The 16,976-nt window shown below is 42.4% G+C and overlaps 1 protein-coding gene across 1 annotated transcript; it reads left to right on the top strand.

The window, feature by feature from the left end:
- The first annotated feature begins 3,392 nt into the window (after positions 1 to 3,392).
- On the top strand, positions 3,393 to 16,906 carry ift27 (intraflagellar transport 27 homolog (Chlamydomonas)). The gene is made up of 7 exons (XM_052043206.1): positions 3,393 to 3,577; positions 10,131 to 10,210; positions 12,849 to 12,908; positions 13,244 to 13,303; positions 14,715 to 14,832; positions 14,956 to 15,065; positions 16,140 to 16,906. Exons 1-7 carry the CDS (start codon positions 3,544 to 3,546, stop codon positions 16,236 to 16,238), a joined length of 561 nt encoding a protein of 186 aa, XP_051899166.1. The 5' UTR covers positions 3,393 to 3,543; the 3' UTR covers positions 16,239 to 16,906.
- The last annotated feature ends 70 nt before the right edge of the window (positions 16,907 to 16,976 follow it).

The raw sequence follows: 16,976 nt of genomic DNA, 5'->3' as shown, positions 1-16,976 counted from the left end.
GTACAGTCCCAAAGCCATCAAACTCACCTCAAATGTTAACCCTTTCATCCCTGGGATCATTCTCATAAACCTCTGGACCATCTCCAATGCGAGCACATCCTTCCTTAGATATGGGGCCCAGAACTACTCTCAATATTCCAAATGTGGTCTGACCAATGCCATATAAAGTCTCAGCATTAGATAAGATATCTTTATTAGTTACATATACATCGAAACACAGTGAAATGCATCTTTTGCATTGGGTGTTCTGGGGTCAGCTTGCAGCTTCTGTTGCCAGCATAGCATGCCCACAACTTCCTAACCCATACATCTTTGGAATGTGGGAGGAAACCCTCACATGGGGAGAACATACAAACTCGTCACACAGTGGCTGGAATTGAACCTGGGTCTCTGGCACTGTAATGGTGTGAAGCTAACCACTATATTACAGTGCCTGCATTGCATCTTTGCTTTTATATTCCAGTCCTCTCAACATGAATGCTAATGTTGCCTTACTACCGACTCAACTTGCAAGTTAACCTTTGGGGAATCCTGCACCAGGTCCCAATTGCACTGTTGATTTGTGAATTCACTCCCCATCTAGAAAATAGTCCATGCCTTTATTCCTTCTTACCAAAGTCCATGACCATACACTTCCCTATGCTGTATTCCATCTGCCACTTTGCCCATTCTCCCAACCTGTCCAAGTTCTGCAGACTCCCTGCTTCCTTAACACTACCTGTCCCTCCACCTATCTTTGTATCATCTGCAAATTTGGGAAGCAGCACGGCTTCCTTCTGGGCACGTTGCAGCCCTTGGGCCTTTATTGAATTCAGCAATTTTAGGGAACCTCCCTTTTCAAATGTGGCTGTATTTTTCAATTTGTTTTCTATCTCTTAACTACTGGATTAAAGTAATTGTGACAGCTTAAGCCTGCACTCTTATCACATACATTCCTGTGTCCTCCACTCTACTGCCTCTTTGCAACTTAAAACTCATTTTCTCACTTTGCCAGTTTTGATGGAGGGTCCTTAACCTGAAATATTGACTTTCTTTCACTTTAACTGCTGCTTGAGCTGCAGTTTTTTGTTATTGCTACCCTTCTTCAGGGAATAATGGAATAAGTGAAAACTCAGACGAGGTGATTTCAAGATTTATGGAATAAATTTGAGTGGAGCACAAGATGAGCAATTGTAATCAGTGGTGGATGCAATTGGTTGTGCAAGACTAGAGAACTTGGATGTAGGGCTGGAAATAGGGTGGAGTGACCTAATGCTTGGGGAATCCTGATACTTGCTGCTGAATCAGAAATGTGGGTCAATAATTATAAGATGTGAAGGATTAGTAAGATTACTGTGAACTGACATTTCAACAGTTTTGTCTGATAAACCCAAATCTAACACTTCCATGTTGACTGGAATTTACCCTAAAATTGCTGCCTGTAAATTTGTCAACAACTGTACACGGATTGGAAAGGTTCAGAAGGTTATGGGCCAAACACTGGCAAATGGGACTAGTTTGGATGGGGCATCTTGGTTTTGGCATAGACCAGTTGTGCCAAAGGGCCTGTTTCTGTGTTGTATAACACCACCGTGCTTAAATATCCTGAGGACAAATAATGGATAAAATCTCTTGCTTAAAACTTCTCTAATTGCTCCTGTCTATTTTTGTTTGGTGTGGGAAGGGTGCTAAGAATTACAAGTTAGTGTTAATAATGCAATGTCATAATTTAGTGTCATAGAGTTGGACAGCATAGAAACAGACCCTTTAGCCTACTGGCTAGGCCAACCATCCTATACTCATTCCACTTCCCTGCATTAAATGTATGTTTTGCTCATTCAAGTACCATCCTGCTGATGTTGTTACTATTGATGCAACATAGAAACCATCATAGCCAGATGCATCGCAGTTTGGTATGATAACTGCTCTGCCCAAGACTGCAAGAAACTGCAGAGTTGTGGACACAGTTCAGCACATCATGGAAACCAGCCTCCCCTCCATGGACTCTGTCCACACTATTGTTGCCTCAGTAAAGCAGCCAACATAATCAAAGACCCCACCCACCCAGACATTCTCTCTTCCTCCCATCGGGCAGAACAAAAGCCTGAAAGCAAGTACCACTAGGCCCAAGGACAGCAATCCTGCTGTTATGAGACTTGAATGGTCCCCTAGTGCGATGAGATGGACTCTTGACCTCCCAATCTACATCGTCATGGCTTTGCGCTTTATTGTCTGCCTGCACTGCACTTCCTCTGTGACTAACACTTTATTCTGCATTCTGTTACTTTTCCTTGTACTACCTCAATGCACTGTTGTAACGAAATGATCTGTATGATAAAACTGGAGCATGCATTTAAGGTGAGAGGGGGTAGGTTCAGAAGAGATGTGAGGGGTAAGTTTTTTACTCAGAGTGGTGGATGCCTGGAATGCGTTGCCTGATAGGGTGGTGGAGGCAAATTCATTGGGAAATGAGAAGAAAATGGAGGGATATGGGCATTCTATAGGTAGGAGGGATTAGCTATGTTGGCACAACATTGTGGGCCGAAGGGCCTGTTCTGTGTTGTACTGTTCTATGGAGCAGTATTATTGACCCGTCTCATCCAGTTTTTTCCAGTGTAGCTTTTTGGATTGAGAGGTACGTACTGGTCGCAGGACATCAGGGAGGACTCTTGGTGTTCTGAGATTACATTTCTATAGCATTTAATAACCCCTTTTATCATGATCTTGTATTCTTATATCAAATCTCATCAGCTTTAATCCAAAGGGGAAAAGATCCAGCTCCTCTAGTCTTATCTGCAAGGAAGGTGGAAATCCCTACTTTAAAAGGAAGCTAGTAGGCACGCAAGTCAAAATAATTTGCAGGGCTGCTCGAAAGAATTGGGAAATGGGACCAACTGGATTCTTCCACAAGGTGAGGAGTTGAGTCATTTGGTGACAATCGGCCTCCTAACATCCAGCACAAGATACTGCCTAAGAAAAAAAGAGACTTCGTGAACCCTCTTGACTGAGGATGGTGAAGAAACAAAAAGAATAAAAATGTTTTGAGAGATTAGTTGAGAACAAGTCTCCCAATGGATCTACATTAATGGAGATCAAGCCAAGTTAAGATGTGCATTATTGATTCCCTGACCCAAGAAAACTGAATGCTGAATAATAAAATCTTCAGTTTAAACTATAATTACATCGAAATTAAACTTCCTTTCTCAAAATCTAAATATTGCCACCACTTGCATCTACGTAGCTCTTTTCTCTATGACCAGAGGAAGGAAAGGCGGTCGGAATTATGTGATTGACACCAGGTAAGCCAATTACATAGCAAAGAATGTGATCGACAGGCTGGCGGCCAATGAAAGAGGAAGACGGCGGGACAGCGACTGATCGAGTGAGGAGGCGGGGGAGCGTTGCTGGGGAGCGGTAACCAAGGAGGCCGCAATAAAGGCCTGAAGCGGGTGGAGGGTTCGGAGAGCGGGTTATTGATAAGTTGTAATATTTTTTTTCTCGAGTTAGTCTTGTATTGATCAGCTTAACCGATTACTGAGCTGTAGTCCGTTACCAGTGGCAACCATGGTGAAACTGCGGGCCAAATGCCTCCTGGCCGGTAAGTCGAGTGAAAGCTCCAGTAGGAGGAGCTGCGTTTGTGTGGCGCCTCCAGCCTCACCAAGACATGTCCAAGCGCCTCACAGCTGATGATCTCCTGAAATTACAGTGTAGGGAATGCTTTGCTCCACACAGCAAGTTCCCCCAGACGTGACAGTGACAGACCATCGAATGCTTTAGTGATGTTTGCACTAGTGAGGGGTATTGGTTTATTATTGTCACTTGTACCGAGGTACAGTGAAAACTTGTCTTGCATATCGTTCGTACAGGTCAATTCACTACACAGTGCAGTTACATTGGGTTAGTACAGAGTGCATTGAGGTAGTAGAGGTAAAAACAATAACAGTACAGAGTAAAGTGTCACGGCTACAGAGAAAGTGCAGTGCAATAAGGTGCAAGGTCACATCAAGGTAAATTGTGAGGTCAGAGCCCATCTCATTGTATAAGGGAACTGTTCAATAGTCTTATCACAGTGGGGTAGAAGCTGTCCTTAAGTCCAGTGGTACAATGGAAGAGGAGAGAAGAGGGAATGTACGTGTTGACCCCGGCATGCAGGGAGGACTCTTTGCAACAGTGGCCAGGGCATCTTTTTGTTCAAGTGATAGCATCTCTGACAATACAACTTCTTTTGTCTCCTTCCCAGTACTGACAAAGGATCTTCAACCTGAAACATTAATTCTGTTTCTCTTCCCACAGATGCTGCTGGACATGTTGAGTATTTCCAATATTTTCTGTTCTTATTTTAGATTTCCAGTTTCTGCAGGGTTTTATTTCTCTGTGTTGCCTTGGCACTGCGCCTCTGGCAGTGCAGCCATCTCTCAGTATTGCTCCTCTTACACTGTAACATTCCAGAGGAAACTTGGTCTCTCCAGGATCAGAATCAGGTTTATCATCACTGACATATGACGTGAAATTTGCTGTTTTGCGGCAGCAGTACCATGCAAAGTCATAAAATTTATAAATTACAAAAATAAATAAATAGTGCAAAACAATAATGAGGTAGAGTTCATGGGCTCATGGATTGTTCAGAAATCTGATGGTGGAGGAGAAGAAGCAATTCCCGAGTTGTTGAGTTTGGGTCTTCAGGCTCCTGCACCTCCTCCCTAATGGTGGTAACGAGGAGAGGGCGTGTGGCGGATGGTGAGGGTCCTTAATGATAGATGCCGCCTTCTTGAGGCGCTGCCTCTTGAAGCTGTCCTCGATGGTGGAGAGGGTTATGTCTGTGATGGAGCTGGCTGAGTCTATAACCCTCTGCAGCCTTTTGCTATCCTGTGGATTGGAGCCTCCATACCAGCTGTGATGCAACCAGTCAGGATGCTCTCTGCCGTATGTCTATAGAAATTTGTAAGAGGCTTTGGTGACATACCAAATCTCCTCAACCTCCTAATGATGTAGAGCCACTTCATGATTGCATCAATGTGTTGGGCCCAGGATAGATCCTCTGAGATGTTGATGCCCAGGAACTTGAAGCTGCTCACCCTTTCCACTGCTGACCTTTCAATGAGGACTGGTGTGTGTCCTTCCAACTTCCCCTTCCTGAAGTCCAGTGGTGTTCCTCACAGTTGGACTGGTTAGCCTGGGTTCTGGACTTTTGTGTCTGGAGTGAGGATTGAAATCATGACCTTCTGGATTGGAAAAAAAATATTTGTATTCCCATCTCTATCACTTTTTTCACCATCACAGATCCCAAAATGTTTTATAGTTTTATTATTAATTTTGAAGTTTAGGCACTGTTGTATGAAACATGCCAAGCAGTTTGTGTAAAGCAAGCTTCCACAAACAGTAAGTGATGATAACCAGATAAACATTTTTGTGCAATGTTGATTGAGAGAGAAATATTAGCTAGAACAATGATTCTGAGACTTGAGGTGAAGATGGGATCTACAAGGCCAGGTCTGACTTCTGCACCCTTGCCATTGAGAATTTCACCTTTTAGAACATAAATAGGAACAGGAGTAGAAATTTGTCCTTGCCTGCCTGCTTTGCCATTGGTGGATATTTTACCTCAGTGGCACTTTCCTGCAATAACCCCACATTTCCTTGAATCCTTCAGTACTAAAAAAATACTTATCTGTGTTGAATATATTCTTGACTGTGACTGTTTTTGAGTAAATTGCAGTATTTTCATGCAGACACAATTTCCTCCCTCCAGTTCCCCCTCCTCACCCCTTCCCTTTATTCCATGGTCCACAGTCCTATCAGATTCCATCCTCTGCAACCCTTTGTCTTCCACATCACATCCCAGCTTCTTGCATCATTCCCACTCCTCCCCCCTCACCTGCCTATCATCCCCCTCTCATCTGGATCCACCTATCACTTGCCAGCTCTTGCTCCACCCCTTCCCCCCACCTTTTTATACTATCTCCCCTCTTTCTTTCCAGTCAATGAAGGATCTTGACTCGAAACATTAACTGTCCACTTCACTCCATAGGTTCTCCCTGACCCACGGAGTTCCTCCAGCATTTTGTGTGTTTCTCCAGTATTTTCATGGGAACTGGCAAAAGATTTTAGGGTAATAAAAGCACCCAACCACCTCCCTGTGCCAATCCCTTGACCTCACCCCAACTCGCTTGAGAAATATTAACATAGACCCCAGAAGACCCTACTCTACAAGTCATGGAGTCATAGAGCAAGTGCTCCTTAAATGATACTATTGTACCTGCCTGAACCACTTCCTCTGGCAGCTTGTTCCATATACTCACCACCCTTGAAGTTGCCTTCATGTCCCTTTTAAATCTTTCCCCTCTCACTCTAAATTTATGCCCCCCCACCTTTGGACTCCTCTACCCTGGGGAAAAGCCTGCTACCATCCACCTTATCTATGCCCCTCATGATTTTATAAACCTTTGTAAGATCCAAGGAATAAAGACCTAGCCTGGCCAACCTCTCCCCGTAACTCAGGCCCTCTAGTCCTGGCAACATCCTTGTAAATCTTTTCTGCACTTTTTTCAGTTTAACCATGTCTTTCCTATAACATGGTAACCAAAACAGTACACAGTATTCCAAGTGAGACCTCACCAGTGACTTGTACAGCTGCAACATAATGTCCCAACACCAATACGCAATACCTTGACTGATGAAGGCCAGCATGCTAAACACCTTTTTCACCACTCTGTCTATCTGTGACGTCACTTTCAACGAACCATGCACTTGTACTCCTAGTTCCTTCGCACTCCTGTTCTATTACACCCCCTCTGTTCCATTACACTCTCTAGTCCCCTACAATTCATAGTATAATTCCTATGCTGGTTTGACATTCCAAAATGCATCACGTCACACTTATCTGTATTGAAATCCATTTGCCACTCCTCGGCACATTTCCGTAACTGATCAAGGTTCCCCTGTAATCTACGATAACCTTCTTCGCTGTCAACAACACCTAATTTCGTGTCATCTGCAAACTTACTGATCAAGCCTTGTGCATTCGCATCCAAATCATTTATATAAATAACAAATAACAAGGGTCCCAACACCAACCCCTGCGGCACACCACAAGTCACCGGCCTCCATTCTGAGAAATAACCTTCAACCACCACCCTCTGCTTCCTACCTCCGAGCCAATTTTGAATCCAGCTCTCCCTGGATTCCATGGGACCTAATCTACCAGACCACCCTCCCATGTGGGACCTTGCTGCAGTCCAAATAGACAACATCCACTCCCCCACCCTTATCTACCTTTTTGGTTACCTCTTCAAAAAAGCCATGCTGACTCCTGATCAGACTCTGTCCATCCAAATGCTAGTAGATCCTGTCCCTCAGAATTCCCTCCAGTAACTTCCCCACATCATGCCGTGACATATGCAGAGTAGCACAACTAGTGGGTAATTGGGAATTCAGATATAGCTTGTTGCATTATTTATTTTCTATCTCTGATCAGTAGATAGGAATTATGTAATCATAATACTGACTTGTATGTGAATTTTAACCTTGCGCATTTCCTGGTAAAGTTGTTAAGGTGTTGAGCCGACCATGTGATGCGAATGTTTTTTGACCATTGAATGCTTTTGTTTGCCTTCACCTTGCTTAAAAGCTTGAACATTATCACAGCAATCCTGTATTAGCTAGGTTGTTTCTCTACCAAAATGATTCCATGTGTGAAAGGCTTTAGTAATATGTATAGTCTGGGGAAGCTGTGATGGTTCTCCTTGGAATGAGCGAATCTGATATTTAAAATAAGAAAAATAGTGCCACATAATAGTCTTATCATCAAGAATAAACCCCATGAAATCAAACGAGCAGTAGCAATGTGTATAAAAGAAAATCGGCTTTTTAAAAAATGTTCACACTGTAAGAAAAATCCTGCTAGTCCCACTCCCCAGCCTTCTCCCATAGCCCTGCTATTCCACCCCCCTCCCTCCCTTTAGGGTACTTCCCCGGCTCTCTCTTGAACCCTACAATTGAATCTACCTTCACTATTAAGCCTGTCAGTAACTCCTCACTCCGTAAATATTTTCTCTTCACATTGAGTTTTGTTTTCTGTCAGTCTCCTTTTTTCCTTGTACCTTAGTTTTTGACCCCTCTGCCACTGGGAACAGTTTCCTTCTATTTCTATTCTGCTGCACCCTTCATGATTTTAAATATCAGATTCTCTCATTCCAAGGAGAACTATCACAGCATCGCCTGTCCATACATATCAACAAAGTCCCTCAACCCTAGGGTCATTTTGGTAAATCTCTTTTGCATTCTGTCTAAAGCTTTTACATAGTTGCTAAATGTAGGGCCCAGAAGTGGACATAATACTTTAGTTGTAGTGTTTTATACAGATTCATCACAATTCTTTGCTCTTGTGTTCTACGTCTCTATTTATAATGCCCGAGATCCTTATGCTTTCTTCAACCACTTTCTCATTTGGCCATTTTCAACAAACTGTTTAGATGTGCCTCCAGATCTTTTTTTCTTGCACCTCTTTTAGATTTCTGCTCCAGCGTATATTGTCTCTTCTAATTCTTCCTCTCAAAATTAAACATTTTGCATTTCTCAGCATTAGCTTTTACTTGCCACCCACCATGCCTTTATCCTTTTGAAGTTTATTACATATTACTACAACTCCAGGTTTTGTATCATCTGCAGATTTGGAAGTTGTGTCTTGTACAGCAAAGTCCAGATCATTAATGTATATTAAGAAAAGCAGAGTCCTAGTACCAACCCCTGGGAAATTCTACTGTACACTTCCCTCCATCAGGAAACTTTCCATTATTACTTTCCATTGTTACTATTGCTTCACCAATTTTCTGTCCATGCTACTACAGCCCCTTTTATTTCATGGCATTTATTCTTGATGACAAATATATTACGTGGCACTTTAGCCAAAGCCTTTTGGAAGTCTGTATATATCAGGTCAGTGACATTTCCCTCATCAACCACTCTTCACTTCAAAAATCTCTATCAAGTTGGTTAGGCACAATTTGTCTTTAACAAATCCATGCTTGAGCATTGTTTCAGAAGCTTTCCCCAGGTTAAACTGACAATGGTTACACAGTTTATCCCTATTATCTTGTATTGAATTTATTTTAAAAGCTTTTAATGTCTACAATGTTTATTTATAGGTTTTGACTGTTTCTAAATGTCACAAGCATTCAAAATTGTCAGTAGCTGCCTTTGTCTTCGATTATGGCTTTTACCTGCCCTTCTATGTGACAGGATTATGTTGCAATAGGCAGTAGTGGGGAGTCTGCAAAAGGTAAGTTAACATTTACCATGTAGTGCGGTGACGATACAAGCAGGAAACTGCTGGGAGGAAGGTCCAGCTCATTGAGACTTAAGAAGGATGTTTGCAGCAACTTCTGGATTACTTGTCCAGTCACACATCTATCATGTTCCAGTAAACAAAACTTAAAAAAAAATTCAGGGTTTCCACCCAAAATGCTAACAATTCCTTTCCCCAAACAGATGCTGCTTGACCTGCTGAGTTTGTCCAGTAGACTGTTTGTTGCTCCAAATTTCAGCATGTACAGTGTCTTGTGTCTCTTTAAAAAAAGCTGTGTATGATAAGATAAGATATCTTTATTAGTCACATGTACATTGAAACACACAGTGAAATACATCTTTTTGCGTAGAGTATTCTGGGGGCAGCCTGCAAGTGTCGCCACATGTCCGGCGCTAACATAGCATGCCCACAACTTCCTAACCCATACGTCTTTGGAATGTCGGAGGAAACCGGAGCACCCGGAGGAAACCCGTGCAGACACGGGGAGAACGTACAAACTCCTTACAGACAGTGGCCAGATTTGAACCCGGGTCACTGGCGCTGTAAAGCGTTACACTAACCACTACACTACCGTGCCTGCCGTGATGGAAATTTGAAAAAAAAACGAAAGTGCTGGAAACACTCAGGTCAGGCAGCATCAGTGGAAGGATCAAGAGTTAATGCTTCTGATCCAGGAGGCTTTGTCAAGGGTTCTGACAAAGGATCCCGGACCCGAAACATTAACTTTTTCTTTCCACAGAAGCTGCCTCACCTGGTGCATGTTTCCAGTATTTTCTGTTTTTGTACCAAATTCCACTAAACTGTGTGCACAATGTATTCTTTTATGTAATTTTTAAACTTTTTTTAGGTGATTCCACTGTTGGGAAGAGTGCGCTGGTACAAGTATTTCGCAGTGAAAGTGCTCATTTTCTGAAAAATTATACCTTGGTAGGTCTATTGATCTGTGATTTAGCCATGTAAAAAAGTCTAGAGGTGAAGTTTATGTGATTTTACAGCAGTAGTAAGATAGAAAATCATAGAAAAGTAGGAGCCTGACCAGGAAATACGGACATTCAATCTTTCAAGCTTGCTTTGCCATTCACTTTGATCATGGCTGACCCTCTATCTCAATGCTATATTCCTGCTCTCTCCACATACCCCTTGATGCATTTTGTGTCTTGCAAGTAAATAAAGCAGTGCACAGTAATTGAACAGGTATTGCCAATGATGCTGAGAATGAGCATAAATTAAAAAAAACATTGATGTCCTAAAAACAACTTGTATTATATAGTCCCTTGTAATAAAGTGATTGTTTAACAAGAGATAAAGTTTAACAAGATTGTTTTGCAGTCCAGTAATTTCCATATAAGATAGCGAGCATTGGCCTGATGTGTAAACAGGGCTTGGTGAGAGACAGGAATGAACTTGGAAAGAAATTTGACACAACGCCTGTCTTAGTGCATGCAGTGCAACACTTGATCAGAGAGGACGATTTAAGGTGAGGATATAGATAAAGATCTAAATTGAAAAATAACAAATGTTGAAAATACTCGGCAGGTCTGGCACCTATGGAAAATTCCCTCCACAGAAGCTGCCCGACCTACTGAGTGCAACATTTTCTGTTTTTATTTCAGATTTTCATGCTCTGCATTTTTTGTTTTCAGAGGTAAAGACTTAAGGAGCTTTAGGGCCTTGTTGCTTCAAGTGGAACTGTGGAATTGCAAAAATCTAATAAATTGGTTGAAGAAGACATTTGGGAGATGGCTTAATTGCTCCCCCTGTGCTAGAAACACATGCAGCCTGTTGTCTCAGAAAGATGCTGAGAGGAACTACAAGACAGTAGAAATCTGCTTGGAGCAGCTGTTGCCCTCCCCATTTGCTGAGAAAGGCTTTAAAGCAAAGCGTGGACATGGTGCAATAACAGGTCGAAGTCGAGTTTATTGTCTTGACTTCACAGGTGCAATGAAAAACTAACTTGCAACAGCATCACAGGCACACAGCGTCATATGAGCAGCATTCACAAGAAAAACATAAATTAAGCCTAAATTATACATACTTCTTACAAGAAAGAACACAATTAGAACAAAAAAAAACAAAGTCCATTTTAGTGCAAAGTGGTCATAGTGTTGCCAAACTAGTGATTAGGGTTGTGCTGATTGGTTCAGGAATGGGTTTTAATGTAACAAAGATGAGTGGAACCAACTGTGAGGTGGTTAGAAACACGTGGCCAGAAAGCAGCGTTGGGCAGGATCATCTTGACAGGAATTTTAATAGTGAAAAATAACCTGATGTCAGGATTAAAGGATTACATTGTGAGGACAGGTTGCATAATGTTGGGTTGCAAGGAGGGATTGAGCAGGAAGGGCCTCCATCCTTTAGACTTCAGAAGAAAGATAGTAATTGCATTGATATATTGTGAGATCCGGAGAAGACTAAAGTATGCTGGAAAGATATTTCCTTAAAGTGTAGAGGCTAAAACTAAGGAGGATAGACTCAAGATAAAGGATTGTTTATTTAGCATTGAGATAAGAAACTCCTTCAGAGTTGTAAATATTTGGAATTCACCATCCCAAGAGGGCATTGGGTGCTCATCGGTAATTCAAGATTGAGATCCATATGTTTTGGACAAATTCAGGTTGAAAAATGGAGTTAAATTGGAGAATCAGCCATGATCTTACTGAATGCTAGAGCACGCTTGTGAGGTGTTATGGTTGACAGCTGCATCATGTTTGTAATCTTAAGATCAAGCCAGGGCTTTTAGGAGTGAAATCAGGTGCATATTGTCATACAAGGGGTAGTAGAAATCTTGAATTCTCTCTACCAATGGGCTGTGGATGCCAGAGGTCATTTGGAGCTTTAAGATCCATAGGTTTTTATCAGTAAGGCAGTTGAAGATGTGGAGAAATTATATTGTACAGATCTTCTAGGATCTTTGTAACTTTTCTGAAAGTTGGTGAGATGTGACAACTACTCCCCTGTTGATCCTTACTCACCTGCCTGGACACAACATGGAAGATGGTTTCAGGGGAGGGGGTGGTGGGGAGGAGCATACTGTTGGGAGGCAATATTTCAGTATAGATACTAGATTCCAGTGCTGACTTTTCTGGGCTTCATTGAGCTTTTTGTTTTACTTATTGATTTTTCTTGCTGTCGCTTACAAGGCTATGAACTAAGTGGCTTTCCAGAGCATTTAAGAGTCAAGCACATTGGCTAGTCTGGAGAGATGTTATTGGCCAGACTGGGTGATGATGGCAGATTTTCTTTCCTGACAGACAATAGGACATTTGTGGTCATCATTAGTAATGACTAATTTGTTTTTTAAATTGCAGATTATTAACTGAATATAAGTTCCATAGTTGCCATGGTGGGATTCGAACTGTGGCCTCTGGATTGTTAGTCCAGACTTCTAAATTACTTGTAACTTGATCACTAAGCCACCATCATCCCAATTGTGATCCACCTTCCAGGAATTTATTTGGGTTTGAATTTTGTAAATGTGGTTGGTTTATTGAGGTCTAGTTAGTGAGGTTACAGAATGGCATGGAAATTGGAGCGTGGATGTACTAACACTCCTTCTTCTGTTTAGACAACTGGAGTGGATATCTTTGTAAATCCAATCTCTATCCCAGACACGTCGGACAGTGTGGTGAGTATTTAAGAAACTTGACCATTCTATCTGAAATACCAAACTGTTCCTGTTTAGTACAAAAACAGAAAATGCTGGCAAAACTCACAAAGTCAGGCAGCATCTGTGGGAAGAGAAACAGTCCATGTTTTAGGTTTGTGACCCTTCTGAAACTCTTGACTGTTTCTATATCCACAGATGTTGTCTGATCTGCTGAGATTTTCTAGCATTATCTATGTTTTGTTTAAGATTTCCATATATGCAGTTTTAAAAAATTTTTATCTGCTTCTGTTTAGTGTGGCTTTCAGCAATTGGACATTGATTTGTTATATTCTCCCTCTCTTCTCTGTTCCCAGGAGCTTTTCCTATTTGATTCTTCAGGGAAAGAGATCTTCTATGACATGGTGGAAAGTCAAGTACGGTGATCGATTAGTGGATTTGACTCTCAATGAGGCAACCTTGCTACTTGTGCCAAATAGGGCAGGCATTTACCATTAGGCCATTTCCAACATCACTGTGAAGCAACACATAGGCTATGGATCAAAGCATTCCCAAAGATGACTCAGATAACAACAGAAAATGCTGGAAACACTCAGCAGGTCAGGCAGGGTCTGTGGGAAAGGAAAAGGAATTATATCATCAAAAGAGTCTTCATCCTGAAATGTTAACTCTGTTTCTCTTTCCATAGATACTGAGCGTTTCCAGCATTCTCTGTTTTTATGTCAGATTTCCAACATCTGTAGTTTTTGTTTGATTCCTAGGGATGATGTTGCATGCTACTCTGGCTATGCTAGATGACTAGCAATGAAATGAATGCGAGCACCATCCTCTCCCTGGGTTGGTACATGTTTGAATGTAGTCTAGTGTAAATGGGTTGATTTTTAACTGCTCTTGCTTTTTTGCGTTTCTCCTTACTGCCATTAGGTGCAAAATGAGCTCCTTATTTGATGGCTCTACTTCATTGTGCTCCTTGAATTTGCTATTTTGCTGCAGTCTAGTTTTCCTTAAAGTGATTTTTACGAGAATTCAGCAGCTTTGCTTGCTTGATTCCCTTATAGTCATGTGGAGGAGTTATGAACTTGTTTTGTCTAGATTGTTTATCTTGCAAGTTGGGCGCTCTGCTGAATGGTTTTCCCTGGGGTCACAGTGTTGCCTTTTGTTCTGGAACTTGCCTATCTGATTTGAATATTGCACTGAAATGGAGCCTAAGGCTATCCACAGCTGAGTGCAGTTTCCATAGGATAATTTGATTTTTCTTCTGTTTTACTCATTCACTGGATATGGCATTACTGGCTAAGCCACCATTTATTGACCGTCCGTAATTGCCCTTGAGAAGGCAGTGGAGAGCTGCCTTCTTAAATTGCTGCAGTTATTCTCATTTAGGGTGCTAAAGTCATAGTCCTAGAGAGCATGGAAACAAGCTCTTTGGTCCACTGTCCACACTGACCATCGAGCACCCATTTATACTAATCCTACCCATTAATCCTATTCTTATTCACTCCATCTTCCCTCCCCCACCCCGACCTCACCCAGATTCTACCACTCACCTGCACACTAGGGGTAATTTATAGTGACCAATTAACCTACCAACCTACGTGTCTTTGGGATGTGGGAGGGAACCGCATCACTCAGGGAAACTCATGGGGTCACAGGGACAATGTGTAGGCAGCACCCGAGGTCAGGATTGAACCCAGGTCTCCAGTGCAGTGGCAGTGGATCTACTAGCTGCACCACTGTGCTGCCCATGTGATAGTTGCAATGTTTAAATCCATTGATGATGAAAAAATAGGAATTTTAAATCACTCTGTATTTGCTTAATTTAATCAGTGGGAGCTTGCAGGGGCCATCTGCCTTGTGTATGACATCACCAATGCAATGTCCTTCAACAGCTGTACAAAGTGGCTGGAAAGGGCCCGAGCTCAGGCTCCCAACGGCCAGCTGCCAGGTCAGTGCTTCTATCGCTCCAGGGATGTCATTGTAGAATGTAGGAAACTGTGTATAATTAAGCGGAAGTTTTCCACTTTAAATCTTGTACCTTAGTTCTATTGTTTGTTTTATTGGTTTGCAGGAGTTCTCGTGGGCAACAAGATGGATTTAGCAAGCAGGCGAATGGTGGAGTACACACAGGCACAGGAATGGGCAGCCAGGCAGGGTCTGGAATACTTTGAGACCTCCGCTGTAAGTACAGGGAACAATACTGCTCTGTTTCCCTCTTCCTCCTTCTCCCCAAAGAGCTATTTGCCAGGATCCGGGTTGCTGCACGTCAACCCACAAGCCACATCTCACCACGTGGCCATCCTACCTGTCAGGAAGTAACTTTCAGCCAGGCCTTGAGTCATCTTTCATTATCTCAGGAACTCATAAAGTGTTTTACTAGCAACAAATTACTTGTGAGGTTTGGACAGTACTGTAATTTAGAAAATGTGGTGGATAATTTGCCTATAGTGAGTTCCAACAAACAGCAATGTGGCATTGACGGAATAATTGATCTTAATGATGTTGATTTAACTAATGTTGATTTAGGGATGGATATTAGTCAGAACACGGGAGGTAAGCTGCTTTTCTTCAGAACTGTGCCATGATCTTTTATGTTAACCCTTGCTCATCTGAAGGAGGATTTTTTTAATATTGTGGCATTCTATCAGTACCAGACTGGGGATATCAGCCTAAACTTTTGACACTGAAGAGTGACTTGAGTCCATGGCTTCTGACTCAGAAAGTGAGAGTGAGAACACAGAGCAGTGATTGACATATACTGAGTGAGGTGGGAACTAACTACTTGAAAAGCTCTCATTCGATTGAGTGCACTGAGCTGTTGAACTAGATAATTTGGATTGGAGAGGGCTGGTTAGGGAGGGCAGGTGCATTAGTTTCCAGCTACTGAGGTAGAGCTGTTCAGTCAAGGCGGTTAAGGGAGCTGCAGCCATTCTCAGTGAGGGAAGCTCATTAACGACCCATGAACCTTCTGCTAGCCTCCAACCTGACTCTGCTCTACTGCATGAGTGTGTAACTGCTACTGATGCTCCTGTGACTGAGCTGGAGGTGAAAATGCATAACTATGTAGAAGAATGCACAAACTGAAGATAAAATAATGACGTTTAAAGAGGAGAGAAAGGTGAGTGACAGCAAGCAACCTAAAGGTCTTTCCAGAGGTTAGCTGGGAGTGTTGCACACTGGTGTGAAGGGAAGGGTTGGGGATAATTTTGAAGCTGCATTTTGCCTTTGAGCATCTTTCACTCTCTGTTATTCCAGAAAGAGATGGAGAACTGCAACACTCCATTCCTGAGCCTGGCTAAAGCATTCCATCGTATGTACGAGGAGAAGCTGGAACACATCCAATCTATTGTGTGAGACGGCCCCTTGTCACTCCCTCTTTCTGCCCAGTGGAGTGACCACATTATAATCAACAGCCTCCTCTACATGAGGGCACCCTGTCTGGCTTACCTACAGTAAGGGCCACCAGAGGTTAGCTTTCTCACTCTCTCACCCTGTTTCACTGCAGTGCATCCTCTTCCTGATGTGAGCTCCGTTTCTGTCTTTGCTTCTCTCTTTCTTTACACATCTCCCTCTCTGTGTCTGTCTGTCTGTCTGTCTGTCTGTCTGTCTCTCTCACACACACACACAAATACCTGTATACAATGGGTCAACCAGTTGATGTCTGAAAGAAGCATCAAGAGCCACTGCGACAGGACCAGTTGCTGTGGAGAGAGCATTAGGAAAAGGTGCACTGAAAATCGCTTCAGTTCAGATGGTGAAGGTGGGATTGGGATTTCTTGTAACACATAATCCAGTTCTATTTGTGTGGCTATTGTTCTCCCTGCACTCCATGGCCAACGCAGACATTCAGGTTAGCAGGCAATGAATTCTGCTTTCCATTATTTTGAAGTTCTTGGACTGTCAGAGTGGAAGGAGTTGTCATCTTTTGTTAGACGGAGTCATGTTATCAGTTTAGAATCCCTTGTCCTGTTTTGTGGAGTAAAGTTACTTTTGTAAGGAATTTTATTAAAAAAATAATTGGCTTTGCAACATTCAGCTGGCTGAGATTTTTTATTTTGAAACGATTTGCTTTTTGGAGCGAGAGAACTTGCA

Source organism: Pristis pectinata, chromosome 33 (genome assembly GCF_009764475.1).
Source record: "Pristis pectinata isolate sPriPec2 chromosome 33, sPriPec2.1.pri, whole genome shotgun sequence".
In the NCBI taxonomy this organism is placed as follows: Eukaryota; Metazoa; Chordata; class Chondrichthyes; order Rhinopristiformes; family Pristidae; genus Pristis; species Pristis pectinata.
Note: the sequence above shows the minus strand (reverse complement) of the source record. Positions and strands in the feature narration are given on the sequence as shown.